This window comes from Hemitrygon akajei, chromosome 2 (genome assembly GCF_048418815.1).
Source record: "Hemitrygon akajei chromosome 2, sHemAka1.3, whole genome shotgun sequence".
In the NCBI taxonomy this organism is placed as follows: domain Eukaryota; kingdom Metazoa; phylum Chordata; class Chondrichthyes; order Myliobatiformes; family Dasyatidae; genus Hemitrygon; species Hemitrygon akajei.
In genome coordinates this window covers 45,550,077-45,574,552 of record NC_133125.1, presented here as the reverse complement: position 1 = coordinate 45,574,552, position 24,476 = coordinate 45,550,077, and the positions used below count along the sequence as shown (strand labels likewise).

Sequence of the window (24,476 nt, the reverse complement as noted above, 5' to 3'; positions counted from 1 at the left end):
AGATAGTCTTCAGAGCAGAGACAATCTTTGTTGAGGTGGTTGACTTCATTGGTATAACCTCCGGCCACTTCGAATGAGCATCTACAGCAATCAGAAACATGGTGTCCACGAATGGCCCAGCAAAGCCAATGTGTAATCTTTGCCATGGTGATGACAGAGACTCCCATGGTTGTATTGGTACCTGTGTACCAGAGTATTGTCAGACTCTATGTTCTCTGATTCAGTTTTACAATCAGAAACTTTATGCATTTGCTTAGTTTTGTGTTTGAGACTTTTCACTCGGTTATGCTTTGTATTGTATTGGCACCTTGAACTTTTTGGCATCCCAGACAGTTTCTGGCCAAGGCTTCTATCGGTTTATCTATTCCCTTCTCAAATATCTTCTGATTAGCACTGAGCAGCGTTGACAGTCTCTGGTTAGTGCTACCATTTGGGCTGCAGTTGCCTGTTGATGCCACACTGAGAGCTTTGATTGAGTGCCAGTCTAGTTGGATTTTTCTCAACCATTTACGTCCAAATATTGCTGGCCTTCCTCTTTTTAATACATAAAGCTCTAACTGTTGTGTCTGGCCTTTGGGAAATGCTTTTTCACCTGTTTAAGCCTTTAGCATCAACAAGGTCTTCTCTAATGGCATCTTATAAAACAGTCTGTTGTAACCAGCCTCTGGAATTATGGACAAAGCTGACCTGTATCCAGCTCCATTTTCAGTTTTCCGCCAGAAATGTCTATTAGGATCCAGAAGATTTTGTGATCTGCTTCAGTTCTACTATGCAGTTCTAGGCATGGCAGTTCACCTTTGTCAGACTCTATGTTCTCTGATTCAGTTTTACAATCAGAAACTTTATGCATTTGCTTAGTTTTGTGTTTGAGACTTTTCACTCGGTTATGCTTTCAGTCTGCCTTACACATTCTCTCTTTGTGACTTTGTGACACTTTCTGCAGGCTTTTTTTTGAACCAACAGTCATATGCATCATGGAAGAACTTGCCACATTGATAAAATCTTTAGCTTTTTGCACCATTCAGGGGCATTTTGTGCATTTCATATTCTGTCCTCTTTTGTAGTTTTTCTGCAGTCTCAAATGACATTGCAATTGTCAATCCCCATTCTAAGGTTAGGTTTCTTTCAGATAGTAGCCTCTTTTAAGTGCTTTGGCTATGCATGCCACATACAAGCCTATCCCTTAATGCATCAGAAAGTCTATCTCTAAAGTCACAGTACTGGGAAAGTTTACGCAGTTCTGCAGTGTATTCAGAAATGCTTTCATTGTTTGACTGGTTCCTTTTGTAAAATCTAAATCTCTTAGCTATTGACAGCAGTTTGGGGCTCAAGTAATCCTGTAAAATTGTAATAATTTCATCAAATGTCTTGCTTGCTGGCTTTTTAGGGGTTACTAGGTTGTGTAAAAGTCTATGTTCTTGGGCCCATTGAAGTATACCCTAAGAAGTGTTCTTTTGCTCTTCCATGTTGTTCGCATTACAATACAGTTCCACCCTCTCAATGTTTGACTCGCAGCCTTCATTCACCATCAAATTCGTCAGCTTTCTTGACTGAAGCCTTTGCCATTTTATTTTCTCTTTAAATTCAGCACACCTTTCACTGTTACTCACGTGTTCCTTTGGCTTTCTCGTGCTGTTTCATCCCACAACTGTTGGTATAGTTCATGATATTTTCTGACATTCAGGTTCATACCCATCGCCAACTTGTTGTGTCTGTGCGCCACGACATTTCAATTAAATAAAAGCATGCATGCAGGTGGTGGTTTTAACTGGTGTATTCACATTGCAATGAGAGAGAGAAAGCAATGCGCATATGTAGACAACAGTGCACATGCAGACAACAGATCAATTCATAGTGCTAAGGTGGGGGGGGGCATCATTGCTCTCAGAAAAATAGATCCATACATTACGGTGATCATAATAGCCCATAATATGATAGAATACACCCTGCAGTTTGAGAAGGAGAAGATAAAATCAAAGTTATCAGTATTGCCATGGAGTAAAGGGAATTACAGAGGCATGAGAGAAGAGTTGGCCAAGGTTGATTGGAAGGGAATACTGGCATGGATGAAGGCAGAACATCCATGTTCTGGAAGGCAGTATTGGGTGGTGTAAATGGGGGAAATTTGGATGACACAGGAAAGAAGGGAGAAGAGGTTTTCTAAAGGGAGGATGAGGCAACTGGGGCTGACAAGGGAATTCAAAGACACCATAAAAGGAAAAGAGAGGGCATATAAATAGCAAAAAAAAAGTTGGGAAGGTAGAGGATTGGGAAGCTTTTAAAAACCAACAGAAGACAACTAAAAAGACACAAAGAGAAAAGATGAAATATGAAGGTAAGCTAGCCAAAAATATAAAACAGAATACTAAAAGATTTTTCAGATGTATAAAGAGTAAAAAAGAGCCAAAAGTAGACATTGGACTGCTGGAAAATGATGCTGTAGAGGTAGTAATGGTGGATAAAGAAATGGCAGACAAACTAAATACGTATTTTGCATCAGGCTTCATGGTGGAATGCCAGAAATGTGAGAGCCTCATGGGGCAGAAGTGAGTGTCATGCTATTACTGAGGAGAAGGCGCTTTCAAGAATCACTTGACTCTGGAATGGTTCTTAAGAACTAGAAAATTGCAATTGTCACTCCACTCTTTAAGAAGGGAGGGAAGTAGAAGAAAGGAAATTATAGGCGAGTTAGTCTGACTTCAGTGTTTGGATGGCTGTTGGAGTCCATTATAAACGATGAGGTTTTAGGATACTTGGATAAAATGAGCCAAAGTCAGTATTGTTTTCTAAAGGAGAAGTTTTGCCTGACAGTTCTGTTGGAATTCTTTGAGGAAATAGCAGGCAGGATAGACAAAGGACAGGTAGTGGATGTTGTTTATTTGGATTTTCAGAAGGCCTTTGACAAGGTGGTGCACATAAGGCTGCCTAACAAGATAAGAGCCCGTGGTATTGCAGGAAAGGTACTAGCATGGATAGAAGATTAGCTGTCAGGCAAAGAGTGGGAATAAATTTGGCCTTTTCTGTTTGGCTGCCAATAACTAGTGGTGTGCTACAGGCTTCGGGGTTGGGACCACTTCTATACATTGTATGTCAATGATTTAGAGGATGGAATTGATAGCCTTGTGGCCAAGTTTGCAGATGATACAAGGACAGCTGGAGGGGCAGGAAGTGTTGAGGAAGCCTGGTGTCTGTAAAAGGACTTAGACATATGAGGGAATGGCAAAGAAGGGGCAGATGGAATATAACGTAGGGAAATGTATGGTCATACACTTTGGCAGTAGGAATAAAAGCATAGACCATTTTTCATGGGGAGAAAATTCAAAAACGAGAGGTGCAGAGTGACTTGGGAGTCCTGTTGCAGCTTTCCCTATTGGTTGACTTGCAGGTTAAGTTGATGGTAAGGAAGGCAAATGCAATGTTAGCATTCATTTCCAGAGGACTAGAGTACAAAAGCAAGGATGCAATGCTGAGGCTTTATAAGGAATTGGTCAGACCGCACTTAGAACATTGTGAACAGTTTTGGACCCCTTATTTAAGAAAAAGATGTGCTGGCATTGGAGAGGGTCCAGAGGAGGTTCATGAGAATGTTCCCAGGAATGGAAAGGTTAATATATGAGGAGCGTTTGATAGCTCTGGGCCACAGTTGCTGGAGTTTGGAAGAATGAGGGTGATCTCATTGCAATCTATCTATTATTTAGAGGTCTGGACAAAGTGGAAATGCAGAGAATATTCCTTATTGTAGGGGAGTCTAGGACCAGAGGACACATTCTCAGAATTGAAAGATGTTCATTTAGAACAGAAATGAGGAAAAATTTCTCACCTTTAGCCGGAGGGTGGTGAATCTGTGGAATTCACACAGCTGTGCAGGCCAAGTCAATGGGTATATTTAAGGTGGGGGTTGATAGGTTCCTGATTAATCAGGGCATTAAAGGCTATGGTGAAAATGAAGGAGTTTAGCTGCCAATACCCACTATTTGAGCGATTGGACCCTTCCCTACCAAGGAGGAGATTGTTCCAGCTAACAAAGTAGTTTAAACACAGGTCATTTATTTTCAGTGATACATGTTTAAATTCAAACAACGTTCTTAAAGCACATTTAAAACTCATAGAGGATTTCTATCTCATAAAACATTTCCAAATTACAAACCGTTTCTAAAAAACAAAGGATTTCCAAAACACAGGTACAATTTCTATAACCAAAATGCCATACCATTAGCCACTAACAAACCAGTCAACCACCAAAGAAATCAAAAGCAGATGAATGGAATCTAATTCATCCTCTGTTTCTGTCATTCTTCTTGTTGTTTCTGGACCATTCCTGCTAAGTCTGATCTGCTCTCTACATTTATACTGCTTCTCTGCTGCAGGTGACTTTATACACCGATGATATTTTTTTCAGATTCCCTTTAATACAAGTGGCCTAAAAGCTTCTGGAGTCAGAAAACCCAGGTGCCCACAAATACTGCTGTGAAGCTGATTCTCTTAAGTATACAAACCTTCCAATTATTTCATATGCCAAGTGAAAATTTCAAACTGTAATCTTCTTTCAACTAAACAACCAGCAATATTTGTTTGAAACATTCAAAAGTAAGGTAACCCATTGTATTACACAGCACCTCATGAACAGTAAGCCCAGATGCTGTGAGTCAGCAAGTCTGCTCTTTAGATAGTGTTTTAGGCAAAGCTGCTTGACAGTTACATTAAGAACTGAAGATAGACTCCTGGTTACAATTAGAAGCTAAAGAAAGAATATTAGTTGGAAGCAACACACACACAAAATGCTGGAGGAACTCAGCGGGCCAGGCAGCATCTATGGAAAAGAGTAAACAGTCGACATTTCGGGCCGAAAGCCTTTATCAGGGCTGGAAAGGAAGGGGAGAAATCAGAGATAGAAGTCCAATGTACTCAAAAACAACACTTTAATCTTTAGGAGTGTCTGCTGCTAGCGTTTAGAAAACTGAGTTTGGCAAAAAAGAAAAGCACCCTGGCCCCTTGGACAGTAAATATCCATCACACTTCTTCAATGGTGTTCCTCACTGTCAGCATCTCTGGTTCTAACAGCCCTGGCTGCTCTCACCTCCAAGCTGAGATCTTCTTCGCTATTGGTGGGCCCCCGGGCTCCCCTTTCTCCACCACCACTCTCCAACACTGGGTCTCTCAGGCTCCCCTGTCACCTCTTGAGTCCTCAGAGCCTCCATCCTCTTCCCACCTTGTCTTCCAACTCTTGTGTGGTGCTGAGGCATGATTAAAGTAACACTACAACACATTCCTGGAGAGCATGTTGCTGAGACTCACTGCTGAATCACCAGTCAAAAGCTACCTAAAGTGGAGTAACTGATTCATATGTATAAACCATTAATAGATATGAAAACTTTGGGAAGAACTGTTTCAGTTTACTTCATTCAGGAATTTATGGAAGTGAAGAGAATATCATCATATCAGATGAGTGGGAATTGAGACAAATTTTTTGAGCTGTCTGGCCTCATGAAGGCTATCCTTTATGTATGTCACAGTGAAAAGAATATGCAGCTTTGTTCTTCATTTTGAAAATCAGTGAGATTTGAAAGTCAATAGAACACACGAATGAGTGAGTAAGCTTGTTTTCAAGGTGTAAGCTTTGTTTTTGAGGTTACTTCCCCAAATGTTTAGCCTATTGTAGAACAGCTAGTGACATTAAGGTAAAATTACTTTTTTGACCTTGTATTTATACACTCAGTGGTCATTTAATTAGATGTCTCCTCTACCTAATAAAGTGGCCACTGAGTGTATGTTTGTAGTCTTCTGCTGCTGTAGCCCATCCACTTCAAGGTATTGTGCTTTCAGAGATAATCTTCACCACACTACCGTAGTGATGTGTGATTATTTGAGTTACCTTCATCTTTCTGTCAGCTCGAACCAGTTTGACCATTGTCCTCTGATCCCTCTCATTAACAAGGTGTTTTCGCCACAGAACTGCCACACACTGGACGTTATACTTTTGGTATTTTTTTGCACTGTTCTCTGTAAACACTAGAGACTGTCATTCATGAAAATCCCAAGAGTTCAGCAGTTTCTGAGATACTCAAACCATCTTGCCTGGCATCAACAGTCATTCCACGGTCTAAGTCACTTAGATCACATTCCTTTCCTGTTCTGATATTTGGTCTGAACAACTACTGAACCTCTTGACCATGTTTTCATGTATTTATGCATTGAGTTGCTGCCTCATAATTGGTTGATTAGGTATTTGTGTTAATGAGTAGGTGTTTCTAGTAAAGTGGTTTGCTGAGTGTAGGTGAAGCTGATAAAGATATGTTTCCTGAAATTAAGGATGAAACATTTTGAGGATGAGATCTGTGCCCAGAGGATCACAAGCTGTAACAGAGTGGAATAAACGTGAACATTTTCCCATATCTTTGGCATCATTCAATAAAGGGTAGACTTTTGTTGGTAGAATTTCAGTAAATTTTGATTATCAAAGGAGTTCTTGCCAATCAGAGTGGGAGTGATTCTCATTAAGAGCCAAAGCAAAGGGAATAGAATAAATAATGGTCATGAGGGCAAACTGTCAATGGAATGGAAGACATTGGTTGTTCAGATAAGAAGCCTACTTATCTGTGATCCCACAATCTCTTTAGGAGTGTTCCAATTGATAGGAAAACTGATACCAAAGTTATCCTACATATTTGCTACTGAAATGGGATTGCAGAAATCATTGTATGGAGCTCTGTGGAGGAGGGTATTCGTCATATGGCCATATGCTGTTCATCTACTTACATCTCAGTTTGTTGATGAAATCTAATTTATTAGCATGGGGCTCATGTAACTATCACAAATCATCACTGAAAACCCCCAAAAAATTGCATTCATTTGTGTCATCCTACCTGTTATGACTGCGTCACATTCACAGAGAAACTCTGCTGCAAAGCCCGACAGAGTTTCCAGGATTAGCAAGAACTCTGGCCAAAGTGAATTTTAGAGCTTACGGCAAAGCTGTAGTTCCTCTTCACCCACAACTGGAGGCCATCAAAACTTTTATACAAGCCAGTTATCTTTCAGTTCAGTGGGCTTTACAGGTCAACACCCCTATAGTGAGCAAATCTGGGTGCATACCGCCTCCTTTACAAAAATGCTTCAAACCACCAATTTTTTATATTTGAGGAAAGGGGTCTCCTCATTTGGATGTGAAGTTCCTGATGAACTCAATTTCTGCTGTGATAGTGCAGGTGCACCTGCAGAAACTTCTCTGGAAATGTTAGTCCAAGGCTGGGTGGAGGCATAATTAATCTCAGTCAAGGGCCACTTAATCAAACACTTGTTATGAGCATGCAGTTGTCTGCATGGATGCACAAACTTAGCAGAACTGTTCTGTACAGAAATCAAACATGAATTGGCCATGTTACCGCAACAGAATTTTGGCCTATATGTGCACTATTAAACGAATGCTACAGATCATTGCACAGCAAGTCAGCAAACATTTTAGCCACAGTTGATTGCTCATTGCACACTTTCCAGAGCAGTCAAGACTATGAGCCAATGGTATTCCATGGGTGCCTATCAACAGCTGCTCCTTGGAACAACATGATTTGACTTCCACGCAGCTGGCATGCACATGGAAGAACTTTGTCTAATGTGAAATAAAAACAGAAAGTGTCAAAAATTCTCAGTGGGTCTGCCCTCATTTGTGGGAGGAGAAACAGAGATTACGTCAGAGATTCTTCAGCACTAGGAAGGTGAGGGAAGGAGCTCATTAAAGTGCAGGGAAGTTGGGAAGGGAGGATAACATCTCTGATAGGGATCACGGAGAAAGATGTTCTACTCAATGAGAACCACATTGTGAATGGCATGAGGCTTACAAGATTCAAGATGCAATTTTATTGATCCAGGGGTGGAGTTTATTAGGTGTGTTCAGGAAGGTTTCTTGACACAATATGTAGATAAGCCTACAAGAGGAGAGGCTGTACTTGATTTGGTATTGGGAAATGAACCTGGTCAGGTGTCAGGTCTCTCAGTGAGAGAGCATTTTGGAGATGGTGATCATAATTCTATCTCCTTTACAATAGCATTGGAGAGAGATAGGAACAGACAAGTTAAAAAAGCTTTTAATTGGAGCAAGAGCAATTATGAGGCTATCAGGCAGGAACTTGGAACCTTAAATTGGGAACAGATGTTGTCAGGGAAAGGTACGGAAGAAATGTGGCAAACGTTCAGGGGATATTTGTGTGGAGTTCTGCATAGGTACGTTCCAATGAGACAGGGAAGTTATGGTAGAGTACAGGAACCGTGGTGTACAAAGGCTGTAATAAATCTAGTCAAGAGGAAAAGAAAAGCTTACGAAAGGTTCAGAGAGCTAGGCACTGTAAGAGATCTGGAAGATTATAAGGCTAACAGGAAGGAGCTAAAGAAGGAAATTAGGAGAGCCAGAAGGGGCCATGAGTGGGCTTGGTAGGCAGGATTAAGGAAAACCCAAAGGCATTCTACAAGTATGTGAAGAGCAAGAGGATAAGATGTGAAAGAATAGGACCTATCAAGTGTGACAGTGTGAAAGTGTGTATGGAACTGGAGGAAATAGCAGAGGCACTTAATGAATACTTTACTTCAGTATTCACTATGGAAAAGGATCTTGGTGGTTGTAGTGATGACTTGCAGTGGACTGAAAAGCTTGAGCATGTAGATATTAAGAAAGAGGGTGTGCTGGAGCTTTTGGAAAGCATCAAGTTGCATAGGTTGCTGGGACTGGATGAGATATACCCCAGGCTACCGTGGGAGCTGAGGGAGGAGATTGCTGAGCCTCTGGCGATGATCTTTGCATCATCAATGGGGGCAGGAGAGATTCCAGAGGATTGGAGGGTTGCGGATGTTGTTCCTTTATTCAAGAAAGGGAGTAGAGATAACCCAGGAAATTATAGACCAGTGAGTCTTACTTCAGTGGTTGATACGTTGATGGAGAAGATCCTGAGAGGCAGGATTTATGAACATTTGGAGAGGTATAATATGATTAGGAATAGTCAGCATGGCTTTGCCAAGGGCAGGTTGTGCCATATAAGCCTGATTGAATTTTTTGAGGATGTGACTAAACACATTGATGAAGGAAGAGCAATAGATGTAGTGTATATGGATTTCATCAAGGCATTTGATAAGGTACCCCATGCAAGGCTAATTGAGAAAGTAAGGAGGCGTGAGATCCAAGGGGACATTGCTTTGTGGATCCAGAACTGGCTTGCCTACAGAAGGCAAAGAGTGGTTGTAGACAGGTCATATTCTGCATGGAGGTTGGTCACCATTGGAGTACCTCAGGGATCTGTTCTGGGACCCTTACTCTTCGTGATTTTTATAAATGACCTGGATGAGGAAGTGGAGAGATAGGTTAGTGAGTTTGCTGATGGCACATAGGTTGGGGGTGTTGTGGATAGTGTGGAGGGCTGTCAGAGATTACAGCGGGACATTGATAGGATGCAAAACTGGGCTGAGAAGTGGCAGATGGAGTTCAACCCAGATAAGTGTGAAGTGGTTCATTTTGGCCGGATAAATATGATGGCAGAATATAGTATTAATGGTAAGACTCTTGGCAGTGTAGAGGATCAGAGGGATCTTGGGGTCCAAGTCCATAGGTCGCTCAAAGCAGCTGCGCAGGTTGACTCTGTGGTTAAGAAGGCATATGGTGTATTGGCCTTCATCAATCATGGGATTGAGTTTAAGAGCCAAGAGGTAATGTTGCAGCTATATAGGACCCTGGTCAGACCCCACTTGGAGTACTGTGCTCAGTTTTGGTTGCCTCACTACAGGAAGGATGTGAAAACCATAGAAACGGTGCAGAGGAGATTTACAAAGATGTTGCCTGGATTGAGGAGCATGCCTTATGAAAAAAGGTTGAGTGAACTCGGCCTTTTCTACTTGGAGCGACGGAGGATGCGATGTGACCTGATAGAGGTGTACAAAATGATGAGAGGCATTGATTGTGTGGATAGTCAGAGGCTTTTTCCCAGGCTGAAGTGGCTGCCACAAGAGGGTACAGATTTAAGGTGCTTGGAAGTAGGTACAGAGGAGATGTCAGGGGTAAGTTTTTTTATGTAGAGAGTGCTGAGTGCGTGGAATGGGTTGCCGGCGACAGTGGTGATGCGATAGCGTCTTTTAAGAGACTTTTGGATAGGTACATGGAGCTTAGAAAAATAGAGGGCTATGGGTAACTCTAGTAATTTTTGGAGTGGGAAATGTTCAGCACAACTTTGTGGGCCGAAGGGCCTGTATTGTGCTGTAGGTTTTCTATGTTTCTATGAGTTGCTTGTGTTAGTAACCAATGCACCTGAGGGTGTGCTGGGGACAGTCCTCAGGTGTTGCCACACATTGCAGTGCCAACACAGCTTACCCACAACACAACAAGTAACAGAGCAATGGAAAAACAAGCCCCTTTCCTCCTTCCCATTTATGCACATGCTACTCCATTAACACCAAAAAAAGCTTCCAGCGGACTCAGACTCAGCCTCAGCCTCAGCCTTGGGCTTGCAGGCAATGGGCTTCAACTTCCCCAGGGGACCTACGAGGGTGATTATATCAATAATTGTCGGATCGAGCTTCCGCTGGTGGGATTTCATTCTGGAGTTGAATGAATTGTCACTAATCCTGGGAAAAACAAAATGCACCTGAATTTCTTTCCCACATATCTTTCAGCAAATGATCAGTATTCTTCTATTACTATCTATCATTTAGCATACCAGAGATGGCAGTCCAGTAATATAGGGAGGGAATTTGAGAGCAGGAGTAAAGATGTCTTGCTGCAGTTATACAGAACAGAAACTATACATGCAGTGATGTGTGCAGTTTGGATCTCTTTACCTAGAAAGAAATGTATTTGTCATAGAATGAGAGCACTAGAGTGATAAAACATCCTTACTTTAGTCGTGTCAAAGGATGGTAATGGCACCCAGGCTGTGCTTCTGTGATGCTAAGGATGTAAAAGAGTTTGTTATAGTGTGCAGCCTTTCAAACAAGACATATAATACAAGCACAGAATCTAACCTCTTGGAGCAGCTTGTTGGAAAACTTGGTTGATAATGTTCCTGTGAAATTTCACTGATTGTAAATTCTGTATAAATATCAATTGTTGCTATTAATATGCTTTCAAATATTCTGAAAAATAAATGATTATCTGAATGGAATAAGAAGAAAAGTGACAAATGTATTAGACTGCTAGTGTTTGTAAAAAAAAACAAAAAAAAACACCTAAATTGTTATTTTTTTTACAGTATCTGGGCTGCATAGAAGTCTTAAGGTCAATGCGTTCCCTTGATTTCAACGTAAGGACACAGATCACAAGGTAAGGTACAATTTTAAAATGCATTACTCAATTATTTAACATGTACATTTTCAAATCTTTGCTGGTTGTGATAAATTTATGATTTAAAAATAACATCATATATTTAAGAGAATGGTATTATCTGAGAAAATTCAGATATGGTTCAAGTATGGTTGGAGTAAGTACTGTGAAAGCTTCCTCGGTGTGTCAGGTTGTAAGTCAGTGTTTCAGACATCTCGATGATCTTGAACATTACTTACACAGCACAGAGACTCTGATTTATTTACAATATGCTGCTAAGGTGAGGCATGATCAAGTGCTTTAAAAAGAGATTGGAGAGCAAAGTTGAACTGCAGGTAGCATGTTTTGTTTTTGGCTGCCCAATGAAATTACAAAAGAAAAATAATTTCAATAGTAGTCGGCTAAGGGCCCAATTGTGGGGAGTTTCTGATGGCAAAGTCCTTGGTGGGGGAGGGGGGGAACAAATGGACAAATGGACAAGAGACTGCAGATGCTGGAATCTGGAGCAGCAAACAATCTGCTAGAAGAACTCAATGGGTCAAGCAGCGCATTTGAGAGTAAAGAAATATTGATGTTTCAGGTTGAAAACCTGCTTCAGGTGAAATGGTAGTTATGGGTTATAGTTATAGTGGTTTGTTGGATTAGTGGGTGCAGGGAGGGTAAGTGGGAAAGAAGTACAAATGGTGATCAGGATTCCTAAACTTAGGCAGAGGCTGATGATGATTGGACGGAAGATCCTGGCTGGGGTGAGGGTGTAAGCAGAGTCTGTGGAGGAATAAGTTTCCTGGGTAACTTGTGGGTCTGATGCAAACACTGATGGCATTATGCCCCTTTTTGCCCATAACAGAGAACCCAACAAGCAACAGAACAACAGGACTCTTGCCCCTTTTGGAGCAAAAGGAATGCTGTAAAAAAACAGCTCATTGATTTAATCCATTTGCCTCCTCTAACCTGCAAGTTTTCCCAAGGTCAGGATAAAATTTAGCACATAATATAAAAACAGATAGCATAAGTTTTTATAAATATATATAGTGGAAGAGGGTGACTAAAGTCAACGTAGGTCCCCCGGAAGATGAGAAGGGGAAATTGATATTGGGCGATAAGGAAATGGTTGAGGCATTGAATGACTATTTTGTGTTGGTCTTCATGGTGGAGGACACGTCTAATATTCCTAAGAAGGATGTAATGGATGAAATGGGCGGTGAGGACCTCGATAAAATCACTGTCACTAAAGTGATAGTGATGAGCAAACTAGAGGGCCTGAGTCCCCTGGTCCTGATGGGATGCATCCCAGGGTGCTGAGGTTATAGTAGACATGTTGGTAATCATTTACCAAAATTCTCTAGACTCTGGGCAGGTCCCGGCAGATTGGAAGACAGCAAATGTTATGCCCCTTTTTAAGAAAGGATGTAGGCAAAAGACAGGCAATTATAGGCCAGTTAGCTTAACGTCTGTAGTCAGGAAAATGTTTGAAGCTGTCACTAAGGAAGAAATAGCAAAACATTTAGAAAGCAGTGGTTCCATTAAACAGACGCAGCATGGATTCAGAAAAGGCAGGTTCTGTTTGACAAACTTACTAGAGTTCTTTGAGGACATAATGAGTGCAGTGGATAGAGGGGAACAGGTGGATGTCATATACTTGGATTTCCAGAAGGCATTCGATAAGGTGCCGTACAAGAGACTTATAAATAAGATATGGATGCATGGAGTCGGAGGAAGTGTATTGGCATTGATAGTAGATTGGTTAACCAATAGAAGGCAGAGAGTTGGTATAAATGGGTGTTTCTCCGGTTGGCAGTCTGTGGTGAGTGGGGTGCCGCAGGGGTCGGTGCTGGGCCCACAGCTGTTTACAATTTACATTGATGATTTGGAAGATGGGACTGAGTGTAGTGTAGTAAAATTTGCTGATGACACTGAACTGAGTGGAAAAGCAAATTGTACAGAGGCTGTGGAGAGTCTGCAGAAGGATATAGATAGGTTAAGTGAGTGGGCCAAGGTCTGGCAGATGGAATACAATGTTGGTAAATGTGAGATCATCCACTTCGGAAGGAATAATAGAAGAGCAGATTATTATTTAAACGGTGAAAGGTTGCAGCACGTTATTGTGCAGAGGGACTTGGGAGTGCTTGTTCATGAATTGCAGAAGTTGGCTTGCAGGTACATCAGGTTATTAAGAAGGCAAACAGAATGTTGGTCTTCATTGCTAGAGGAATTGAATTCAAGAGCAGGGAGGTTATGCTGCAATTATATAGGGTACTAGTGAGGCCGCACCTGGAGTACTGTGTGCAGTTCTGGTCTTGAGGAAGGATATACTGGCTTTGGAGGCAGTGCAGAGGAGGTTCACCAGGTTGATTCTAGGGATGAAGGGGTTAACCTATGAGGAGAGATTGAGTCGCCTGGGACTATACTCTCTGGAATTCAGAAGAATGAGAGGGGTTCTTATAGAAACATACAAAATTTTGAAAGGGATAGATAAGATAGAAAAAGGAAAGTTGTTTCCATTGGTAGGTGAGACTAGAACTAGGGGACATTGTCTCAAGATTCAGGGGAGAAGATTTAGGATGGAGATGAGGAGAAACAGTTTTCCCAGAGAGTGGTGAATCTATGGAATCCTCTGACCAGGGAAGCAGTCGAGGCTTCTTCATTAAATATATTTAAGAAACAGTTAGATAGATTTTTACATAGTAGGGGAATTAAGGGTTATGGGGCAAAGGCAGGTAGATGGAACTGAGTTCGTGGACAGATCAGCCATGATCTAATTGAATGGTGGTGCAGGCTCGATGGGCTGGCTAGCCTACTCCTGCTCCTATTTCTTATGTTCTTATGTTCACTGGCTGACTATAGTTAATGAGGAACAGACGCAAAATGCTGGAGGAACTCAGCAGACCAGGCAGCATCTACGGAAAAAAGTACAGTCAACATTTTAGGCCGAAACTCTTCAGTAGAACTGGGACATACTTGTTTCCATATATGCTGCCTGGCCTGCTAAGTTCCTCCACCATTTAGTGTGTGTGTTGCTTGGATTTCCAGCATCTGCAGCTTTTCTCTTGTTTACAGTTAATGAACGATAACTTCTTTCAATAGATAGATAGATACTTCATTGGTACTAAAGGAAATTACAGTGTCACAGTAGCATTACAAGAGCACAGATATAAATATTAGAAGTAGAAATAATAAAAAATAAGTTACCACAAGCAGTCGCACAGGAAGGCGTCATCACTTTCAAGCTATAGGTTGACTCATTGTAGAGCCTAATGGCTGAGGGTAAGAATGACCTCAAATAGCGCTCTTTGGAGCAGCACAGTTGTCTTAGTCAGGGGTCACCAACCTTTTTTGCACCACGGACCAGTTTAATATCGACAATATTCTTGCGGACCGGCCGACGGGGGTGGGGGGGTTAATCACGACTGGAATATAGGTGATAAGTCAACTATAAGTCACTTATACGTGGCTAATACACTCAATTTCATTTCTAAAAGGGTTTATCTAATGAATTTAATATTAAACACACAGCGCATATTTTCCTCACATGAATATAGTGATAAGTCAATTATAAGTCACTTATAAGTCAATAGCATCATAACATTTTAAGTAAGGTTTGAATATTAAACACACAGCACTTATTTTCCTTGTATGAACATATAAAATCATTGCAACGCACCAGTGAGAGGACAACGTAAGGGCCAGAGGTCCCCGTACCGGGGCTGCGATGGTCGCAGTCCGGAGAGAGTGACCGACCGAGCGAGGAGCGCGACAGGGTACGTGCCCACGCCGCCTCTCCCCCCCCCCCCCCCGTAGGTAGGTAGGATCTATCGGTCAACAAAAGTTTGGCTCGAGGGATGACTTTCAGTAGATCGCAGCGAGGTAGTTGCTCTGCTACTCTGAAACCCTGAGCCCAAATTAGGTCATCTGCGACTATTTTAGCACCGGGTTCCCCATGAACATTTGGTGTGCTAAACAGGTTCAGAGGCAGCGCCCATCTGTCCATGCTCCAGGCCAGGATCAATGGCACTTCTCGTCAGCCGCACAAGGCGACCAGTTACCCGAGGCCAACCAGTGATCCCTGGTGCTAGGGTATCACTACGTTTAGGCAACTGATGACCTCACGTGGGTAATGACCGCACGTGCGTTCAAGTTCAACAGTGGGCGTGACAGGAAATGAGGAAAGGTGCAGCTGACTCATATCGTTTCATATTGCCAAATCATATTGTTTTCTCACAGCCCAGTAGCACATGCTTTGCGGCCTGGTACCGGTCCGCGGCCCAGTGGTTGAGGACCACTGGTCTTAGTCTATTTCTAAGAGTGCTCCTCTGTTCAGCCAAGGTGACATGCAGAGGGTGAGAAATTGCCAAGATTCTCCATAGGGCCTTTGTTCTACCACAGTCTCCAGAGAGTCCAGTTTGACTCCTATAACAGAGCCAGCCTTTCTAATCAGTTTATTGAGCTTGTTGTTATCACGCGTGTTGATACCATTGCCCCATCACACCACCACATAGAAGATTGTACTGGCAACAACAGACTGGTAGAACATGTGAAGGAGAGGCCTGCACACTCCGAAGGACCTCAGTCTCCTCAGGAGGTAGACGTGACTCTGGCCCTTCTTGTACACAGCCTCTGTGTCGGTGCCCCATTCAAGTCTGTCATCCAGGTGCACCCCCGGGTACTTGAAGGTCCCCACCACATCCATGTCTTCACCATCAATAGTAACAGGGAGCAGTGCAGGCTTAGCCTTTGCCTTCTCCATCTCCTTTGCCTTCCTGATGTTGAGCTGCAGGTGATTCAACTTGCGCCATTTGACAAAGTCCTCTGCCATGGCCCAGTTTCTCCCATCCTCCCTTTATACACCAAACTATTGCTGAATCATCAGTGAATTTCTGCAGAGGACATGACTCAGTGTTGTATCTAAAGTCTGAGGTATACAGGGTAAACAAGAAGGGAGCCAATACAGTCCCCTGTGGGGCCCCAGTGCTGCTTATAGCCTTGTTTGACACACAGATCTGTGGTCTGCCGGTCAGGTAGTCCATTATCCAGGATACAATGGAAAAGCCAATTTGCATTGAACAGAGCTTTTCCCCCCAGCAATGAGGGCTGTATGGTATTGTAGGCACTTGAAAAATCAAAATACATGATCCTCACAGTGCTGCCCTGCTTATCCAATGGGAGGAGGCTCTGTTCAGCAGGTGGATGACAACATCGTTGACTCCAATGTATCCCTGGCAGACAAACTGCAGAGGATCGAGGGCTGATCTGACCAGGGGTTGGAGGTGAGCCTGGACTAGCCTCTCTAGGGTCTTCATGTTGTGTGAACATCATGGCCACTGGACGGTGGTCATTCAAGACTTTTGGTTGACCCTCCTTGGGCACATGATGTTTTCCACACAATTGGGACGCTTTCCAGGTTGAGACTCAGATTGAAAATTCTCTGGAGAAATCCACACAACTGCTCAGCACACTCCTTCAGGACCTTGGGGTTCACACTATCCGGTCCCAATGCTTTGCCGTGTCTGAGTTTCCCCAGAGCCCCTCTCACCTGCTGAGTAGCGAAGGTGAGTCCATGATAACAATGTCACTCACCCCAACGCGTCCCACAACCTGCGGACTCACTTCAAGGACTCTTAATCTCATGTTCTGCATATTTATTGCTTATTTATTTATTATTTTTTGTTTTTTCTGTATTTGCTGTGAATGCCTGCAAGAAAATGAACCTCAGGGTTGGATATGGTGACATATTTAGCTTAATAATAAATTTATTTTGAACTTTTGAACTTTTTGAAACACTACTAAAACATGCTCTCATTAAAATATTTAAAAGACAGACCTACTTTGTGAGAGTAAATTGGCCATCGAGCTCTCAGCCCATTACTTCAAAAATCAGATTGGTTTCCAAAAAAAACTTGGTTCTGGCTTCAGATGATTTGCTTTTTTAACGCCCAGGGAAGACTAAACTCACATATTGTAAGCTTTTGAAAATGGAAATACATTAAATCTGAAACAGGCCAAAAAGGTCAAAATCTGACCAACTCATAAAAAATACTAAACAGTGTATTGATAGACTGTGCAACATAGCAGAATGGAAATTGTAGCAGCATTTTATCAAAACAGTCACTAATAATGTACTTAAGTTAGTTGTGGGCCCTGTCAGCAAATGAGACAGATAGACACAAGGCTGTCAGATGTTTCTAATGGCATGAAATGCAGATTTTGAAACTAATTGAATATGTATGAGGATGGGAAATCTCTGTAATGGGTAGTCAAAACTGCCCAATTCATCACTGCCATCAAGGACATTTTTAGAGAAAGCTGCTGGAAAAAGGCCAGTAGCATGAAGGATGTCCACACATCACGCTCATGGACTGGTTGTTCCACTACTATAATTGAGGAGAAGATATAACATCCATGCCAAGACCACCAGACTCAAAAACAGTTACTTTCCCCAAGCAATGAGGGTGATTACCACATCTACCTACTAACTCACCCCACCACCACCACATTATTATTTCCATAAGACCATAAGATATAGGAGCAGAACTAGGCCCATTTGGTGCACCGTCTGCTCTGCCATTTCATTATGGCTGGTCCAATTTTCCTCTCAGCCCCAATCTCCTGCTTTCTCCCCAAATCCCTTCATCACCTGACTGATCAAGAATCTATCAACCTCTGCTTTTAATATACCCAATGACTTGGGCTTCACAACTTCCTGTGCCAATGAATTCCACAGAGACGCCACTCTCTGGCTAAAGAAATTCCTCCTCATCTCTGCTTGAAAAGGTTACCCCTCTATTCTAAGGTGCTGTACATTGGTCTTAGAATCCCCACCATAGGAAATATCCCCTCCACATCCACTCTACTGAGGCCTTCAACATTCGATAGGTTTCAATGAGGTCACTCCTGGTTCTTCTGAATTCTAGTGAATGAAGGCCCAGAGCCATCAAATGCACTTCATATGACAGTCTTTTCAATCCCAGAATAATTTTTGTGAACCTCCTTTGAACCCTCTTCAATGTCAGCAGATACTTTCTTCGATAAGGGCCCAAAATTGCTCACGATACTCCAAGTGAGGCCTCACCAGTGCTTTATAAACCCTCAAAATTACATCCTTGCTTTTATATTCTAGTCCTCTTGAAATGAATGCTAACATTACATTTACCTTCCTCACCACCAACTCAACCTGAAAATTAACTTTTAGGGAATCCAGCACAAGAACTCCCAAGTCCCTTTGTACCTCAGATTTTTGAATTTTCTCTCCATTTAGAAAATAGTCTACCCTTTTATTTCTTCTACCAAAGTGCATGACCATACACTTCTGAACACTATATTCCATCTGCCGCTTCTTTGTCCATTTCCCAAATCTATGTATGTCCTTCTGTAGTTTCTTTATCTCCTCAAAACTATCTGCCCCTCTACCTATCTTCATATCATCTACAAACCTGGCCATAATTTATCAGTTCCATTATCCAAATCATTGACAAATAACATAAATAGAATTGGTCCCAATACAGACCCCTGTAGACCAACACTAGTCACTGGCAGCCAACCAGAAAAAGGCTCCCTTAATTCCCATTCCTTGCCTTCTGCCAATCATCCATTGCTTTAGCCATGCTAGTAACTTTCATGTAATACCATGGTCTCTTAACTTGTTAAGCAGCCTGTGTGTGGCACCTTGTCAAAGGCCTTCTGATAATCCAAGTACATTACATCCACCGATTCTTGTTTGCCGAAACTGTTTGTTATTTTTTTCAAAAAAATCCTAACAGATTTATTAGGCAAGATTTTCCCTTGAGAAAATCATGTTGACTATGGCTTATTTTATCACATGCTTTCAAGTACCCTGAGACCTCATCCTTAATAATCAACTCCAACATCTTCCCAACCACAGGTCAGACTAACCTTTCTTTCTTCTACAGCTTCCTTTCTTCTGCCTTTCTCCCTTCTTGAAGAGTGGAGTGACATGCACAGTTTTCTATTCTTCCAGAACCATGCCAGAATCAATAGATTCTTGACAGATCACTACTAATGCCTCCACAGTCTCTTTAGCTGTCACTTTTGGAACCCTGGTGTGTGTACCATCTGGTCCAGGTGACTTATCTACCTTCAGACATTTCAGTTTCTCAAGAGCGTTCTTCCTGGTGATGGCAACATCACACACTTCTGCCCCTGACACTCTGAAACTTCCAGCATACTGCTACAGTCTTCTACTGTGAAGACTGATGCAAAATACTTATTCAATTCACCCGCCATTTCCTTTGTCCTATCTTTCACCTATCTTTCCAGCATCATTTTCCTGTGGTCCGATATCCACTCTCTCCTCTCTATTACACTTTATGTATCTGAAGAAACTTTCAGTGTTCTCTTTAATATTATTGGCTAGCTTACTTTTATATTCTATCTCTTCATTCTCAATGACTTTCTTAGTTGCCTTCTGTTGGTTTTTAAAAGCTTTCTATTCCTCTAATTTCCCACTAATTTTTGCTCTATTATATGCCCTCTCTTTGTTTTTTGTGCTTTAGCTTCTCTTGTTAGCCATAGTTGTTTCATCTTTCCTTTAGAGTACTTCTTCCTTAGGATATATATATCCTGCACATTCTGAATTTCTTCCAGAAATTCCAGCCAATGCTGCTCTGCCATCATTCCTGTCAATGTTCTTTTCCAATTAATTTTGACCAGCTCCTCTCTCATGCCACTTCAATTCCTATTACTCCATGGTAATACTGATCTATCTGGCCTTAGCTGCTTCTTCTCAAATTTCAGGGTGAATTCATTATCAATATGATCACTCACTCCAAAAGGTTCCTTTAACTTAAGCTCTCTAATGAATTCTGGTTGCTTGCACAATACCCAATCCAGAATAGCGGATCTTCTAGCGGGCTCAAACACAAGCAGCTCTAAAAAGCAATCTCAGAGGCATTCTAGAAATTCGCCCTCTTGGGATCCAGCACCAACCTGATTTTCCCTGAATATTGAAATTCCACATGATTATTGTAACATTGCCCTTCTGGGATGCATTTTCCATCTCTCGTTGTAATTTGTGGACCACATCCTTACTACTGTTTGGGGTCTGTGTACAATTTCCATCAGGGTCTTTTTACCCTTGCAGTTCCTTAACTCTACCCACAATGATTCAACACCTTCTGACCCTATCTCAACTCTTTCCAACAAATTGATTTCTTTTTTTTATCAACAGAGCCATGCCACCCCCTCTGCCTTCCTGCCTGTTCTTTTGATACAATGTGTATCCTTGAACATTAAATTCTCAGCTATAAACTTCTTTCAGCCATGATCCAGTGATGTTCACAATGTCATTCATGCCAATCTGTAACTGTACTACAAGTTCATCTACCTTATTCCATATTCTATGCCCATTCAAATATAACACATTCAGTGTTGTATTCACCCTTTTCGGCTTTGTCTTCCTTTTACATTGTAACTCATCCTGTTGACTGCAATTTTGCCCTATCATCAGCCTCTCCTTGCTAGCAGCCTTACTACATACTACCTCATCCTTAACACTCACTGTTAGTTCCCACTCCAGTTCCCACCCTCCTGCCAAATTAGTTTAAACACTCCTGAACAACTCTAACAAACTTATCCACAATAATATAGATTCCTCTCGGGTTCAGGTATAGCCTATCCCTTTTCTACAGGTCCTACCTTCTCCAGAAGAGATCGCAATGATCCATAAATCTGAATCCCTGCCCCCTGCACCAGTTCCTCAGCCACGCATTCACCTGCCAGATCATCCTAGTCTTACCCTCACTGGCGTGTGGCATGGACAGCAATCCAAAGATCACTATCCTGCAGGTCCTGTTTTTCATCTTTCTACTAGCTCTCTAAAATCTCTCTTCAGTTTCTCCTCAACTTTTCTACCAACATACCATCCAGGTGTCTCTATTGTGCCCGCATAATCTCGTCTCTGTTCCTCTGACTATGGAATCTGCGATCACCACTGCAGTCCTCTTCAACTCTCTTCTCTTCTGAGCCACAGCACCAGACTCAGTGCCAGAGACCCGGTCACTGTGGCTCCACTGTGGTAGGTCATCCCCCTCAATAGTATCGAAAATAGTGTACTTATTATTGAGGAGAATGGCCACAGGGATACTCTGTACTGGCCGTGCATTTCTCTTCCTTCTCCTGACAGTCACCCAATTACCTGTCTCCTGCAACTTAGGGGTGACTACCTCCATGCAGCTCCCGTCTATCACCTTCTCATTCTCCCGTATGAGTCGAAGGACATTCAGCTGCAACTCCGGTTCCTTAATATGTTCCCTCAGGAGCTGCACCTCGGTGCATCTGGTGCAGATGTGGTTAACAGATGAGGAATGAAGAATTAAGAGCAAAAAGAGATACTTTACCTCGCCGAACCCTGATCTAGCCTGAGCCTGATGAGCCAAAGCCACTCCAAGCACTGACCCTCTCACAACGATGGCGCCCCGCTTGCACACATTTTTTTATTCACCCTTTCTAATGGATCCCGCTTGGTGATTGGTCACAGTCCAACTCTGGAAAAACTGCCGCAAAGTTCTGCCTTTTTAATCTTGAGTGTGGACCTGATTGCAAAGGTTTCTCTCTTCTTATACTCCCACTCAGTCCAACTCCCTGTCACAGTCACCTTATGTGCAGAAACTCCTGTGCCTTGTGTCATTTTATGGACATACAATCAATCTATACATATAAACTATGTTATGATTTATATTTGTTGTATTTTTTATTATTTGTTCTTTATCTTATTGTGTTTCTTTATGCTGCATTGGATCCAGAGTAACAATTATTTCATTCTTCTTTACACTTGTGTACTGGAATAACATTAAACAATCTTTAATCTTGCTTGGATGGATGCCATCAGAGGCTAAACTTCTCAATGTCTGCTTTGGCTTTATTTTAAAAGGCCATGGCTTTATCTGGTCTTCTGCCAGGACCCCAGATGCATCTCTTATCTTTTAGGTAGGTCCTCCTTTGAGAAACACTCTTAATATTCATTACCATCATATCTTTATCTTCCTCTTCTTCCCTCACTTCTCATTGACAAACCCCTTAGGAACCCTGTCACCTTATGTGCCGCTGTTGTGTATTTAACCCCAGATCACTTCTTGAATCAAACCCAAGCCTCGAACTCAGCTTATGAATCTCCTCCTGTTCAGACCCACTCTCTAATTATCTGTTTGACCAACATCCCTCTACAGTGTCAATGGCTGATTGACTTCCAACTCTACTCTGATCCTTTCTTAAACTGAGTACTTGGCTAACCTTGGACAAGTTCTCCCAGCCCTCCCCACCTTCTGCTTTGTTATCTGCTCTTTCCACACAAGGTCAACCGTCTATTGTCTTTGCAGTGACTAGAGGTTGTGATCAGAAGTTCTTTCTGCATTTGACGTTGACTAAATGTCTTGTGCCTGTGTGTGATGGAATTTTGGTGCCTGGAGACGTGTACAAGATAGGGATTTGCCACCCAGTCAGTGTAGTTAGCTCAGTGGCTGTGGTTTTGAGTGTCTTTTCAAACCATGTACTTAGGTAATCAAGAATAAATATCTGTTCCCTTTGGTCTAAGCCTACTCTTCATCTTTCTAAATATATATTATTTGAAGTACCGTACTCAACAGCTGTTTATGGTAGCATGTTAATTCTAATGTTCTTCCACAGAATGATTTTTATCACATGCCTTTCCAATGTTTTTAATAAACCGGTGTTTTCAACTTGCGGATCATTAGAGAAATACAATTGACAATCATCTTCCCCTCTTCCATCAGATTTCAGAATGGTCCACGAATCCATGAACTCCTTTTTTCCCCCCATTTATTTATTTTTAGTTTATAGCAATTTTATGTCTTTGCACAGCACTGCTGCCACACGACACCAAACTTCATGCCATATTGGACAGTGATTATAAACCAGATTCATATTCTGTAGATTATCTGGTATGGAGAGATGCAAAAAACCCACAAAATACAAAAGATAATACAAATCCATCAAAATAAGTTACATTTAATGCTTAGTTCTTACTTTATATGTTTCTATATTTATGCCATAGGACTCAAAGTGACTGATCAGGTTAGTGTGGTTCTGTACTGCAGTTGAGTAAGTTTTGTACTTAAGTGTACAAACAGCAGAACAGCAGGTGATCCTGGGGCTTAATCTGGGAGAGGGGTTGTCTGACCTGGGACTACCAGTAGGAGAAAGATTACTCGCCTAGGGCTCCAGCTGGGACTTCAGTTGGATCAGGTAGAAGGATAATTGTGTCAGAGTGGCAGTAAGGATATCACTGAGGAGACAATAACATTTAAAAAAATGCTGTAGTATAATTATATCACTATTTATTCAGCCATAGCCTTCTATAATTTTCAATTGGTGCAGGTCCAGTTTAAAAAGCCCCAATTTGAAAAATATCTCCACTCATTCATTTCTGGGAATTTTCAAGCTTGTGTAAGCTATATCATTCCCCATTGCTTTTATATCCCGCCCAACAAATTGTGGATCAAAACAAATGCACTCTAGCATAAACATTATCTACTTATGATAATAAATAATGTACCTAAATATAAGATCAAGAATGTATTTGCTTACTTCTAGGCCTTATTTATACTATTTCCTTTCATGAAATGTGTGTTGCAATCAAGATCCATTTTCTCCCTGGCCCATTTCAGACCTTATAGTTTCAGGTACATCCCTTCCTCTGTTCTTACTAGCAATTATGTTGCATAACATTTTCTATTATTAACAATTCTACCACAGAGTGATCAATTATATTTGATTACGTGTCCTTCCTTGTACAATTTCCTCCCAATTTTGTATCTTAAGAAACTTACAATGTAGCTCCCACAGATTCCAGATAGTTTATACATAAATTAGTGTATAATGGGACCCAACCCTATAAACTCAGCAGATCTTAGCAATTATTCAACTAACCAAGCTCCGAATTCAAATCCATATTGGGCAATGTAATATTTCACGATGCATTTGTAAAACGTTAAAGGTTAGGAATTGAAGGACACTAACAAAATACCAACAATGTCCTGTGAGCAGACACTCCAGATAATATGATTTTGGATGATATTTAAACCATTATGTACCATTAGTAAGAGCCAGCTGATGGTGTAGTGGCATCAGCACTGGACTTCAAGGCAGTTGGTCTTGAGTTCAAACCCAGTTCGGTCCCAGTCTGGGCAGCAGCAGTACCTGTGCAGAAGGAAGA

At 41.7% G+C, this 24,476-nt stretch overlaps 1 protein-coding gene across 1 annotated transcript in view; it reads left to right on the top strand.

Annotated features, from left to right (window-relative positions):
* Nucleotides 1-24,476, top strand: part of shc3 (SHC (Src homology 2 domain containing) transforming protein 3) — a 137,441-nt gene that overhangs the window by 58,516 nt on the left and 54,449 nt on the right. The window contains exon 2 of the mRNA XM_073071704.1: nt 11,223-11,293. Within this exon, the coding sequence (XP_072927805.1) occupies nt 11,223-11,293 (71 nt within the window). The remainder of the gene's footprint in view (nt 1-11,222; nt 11,294-24,476) is intronic.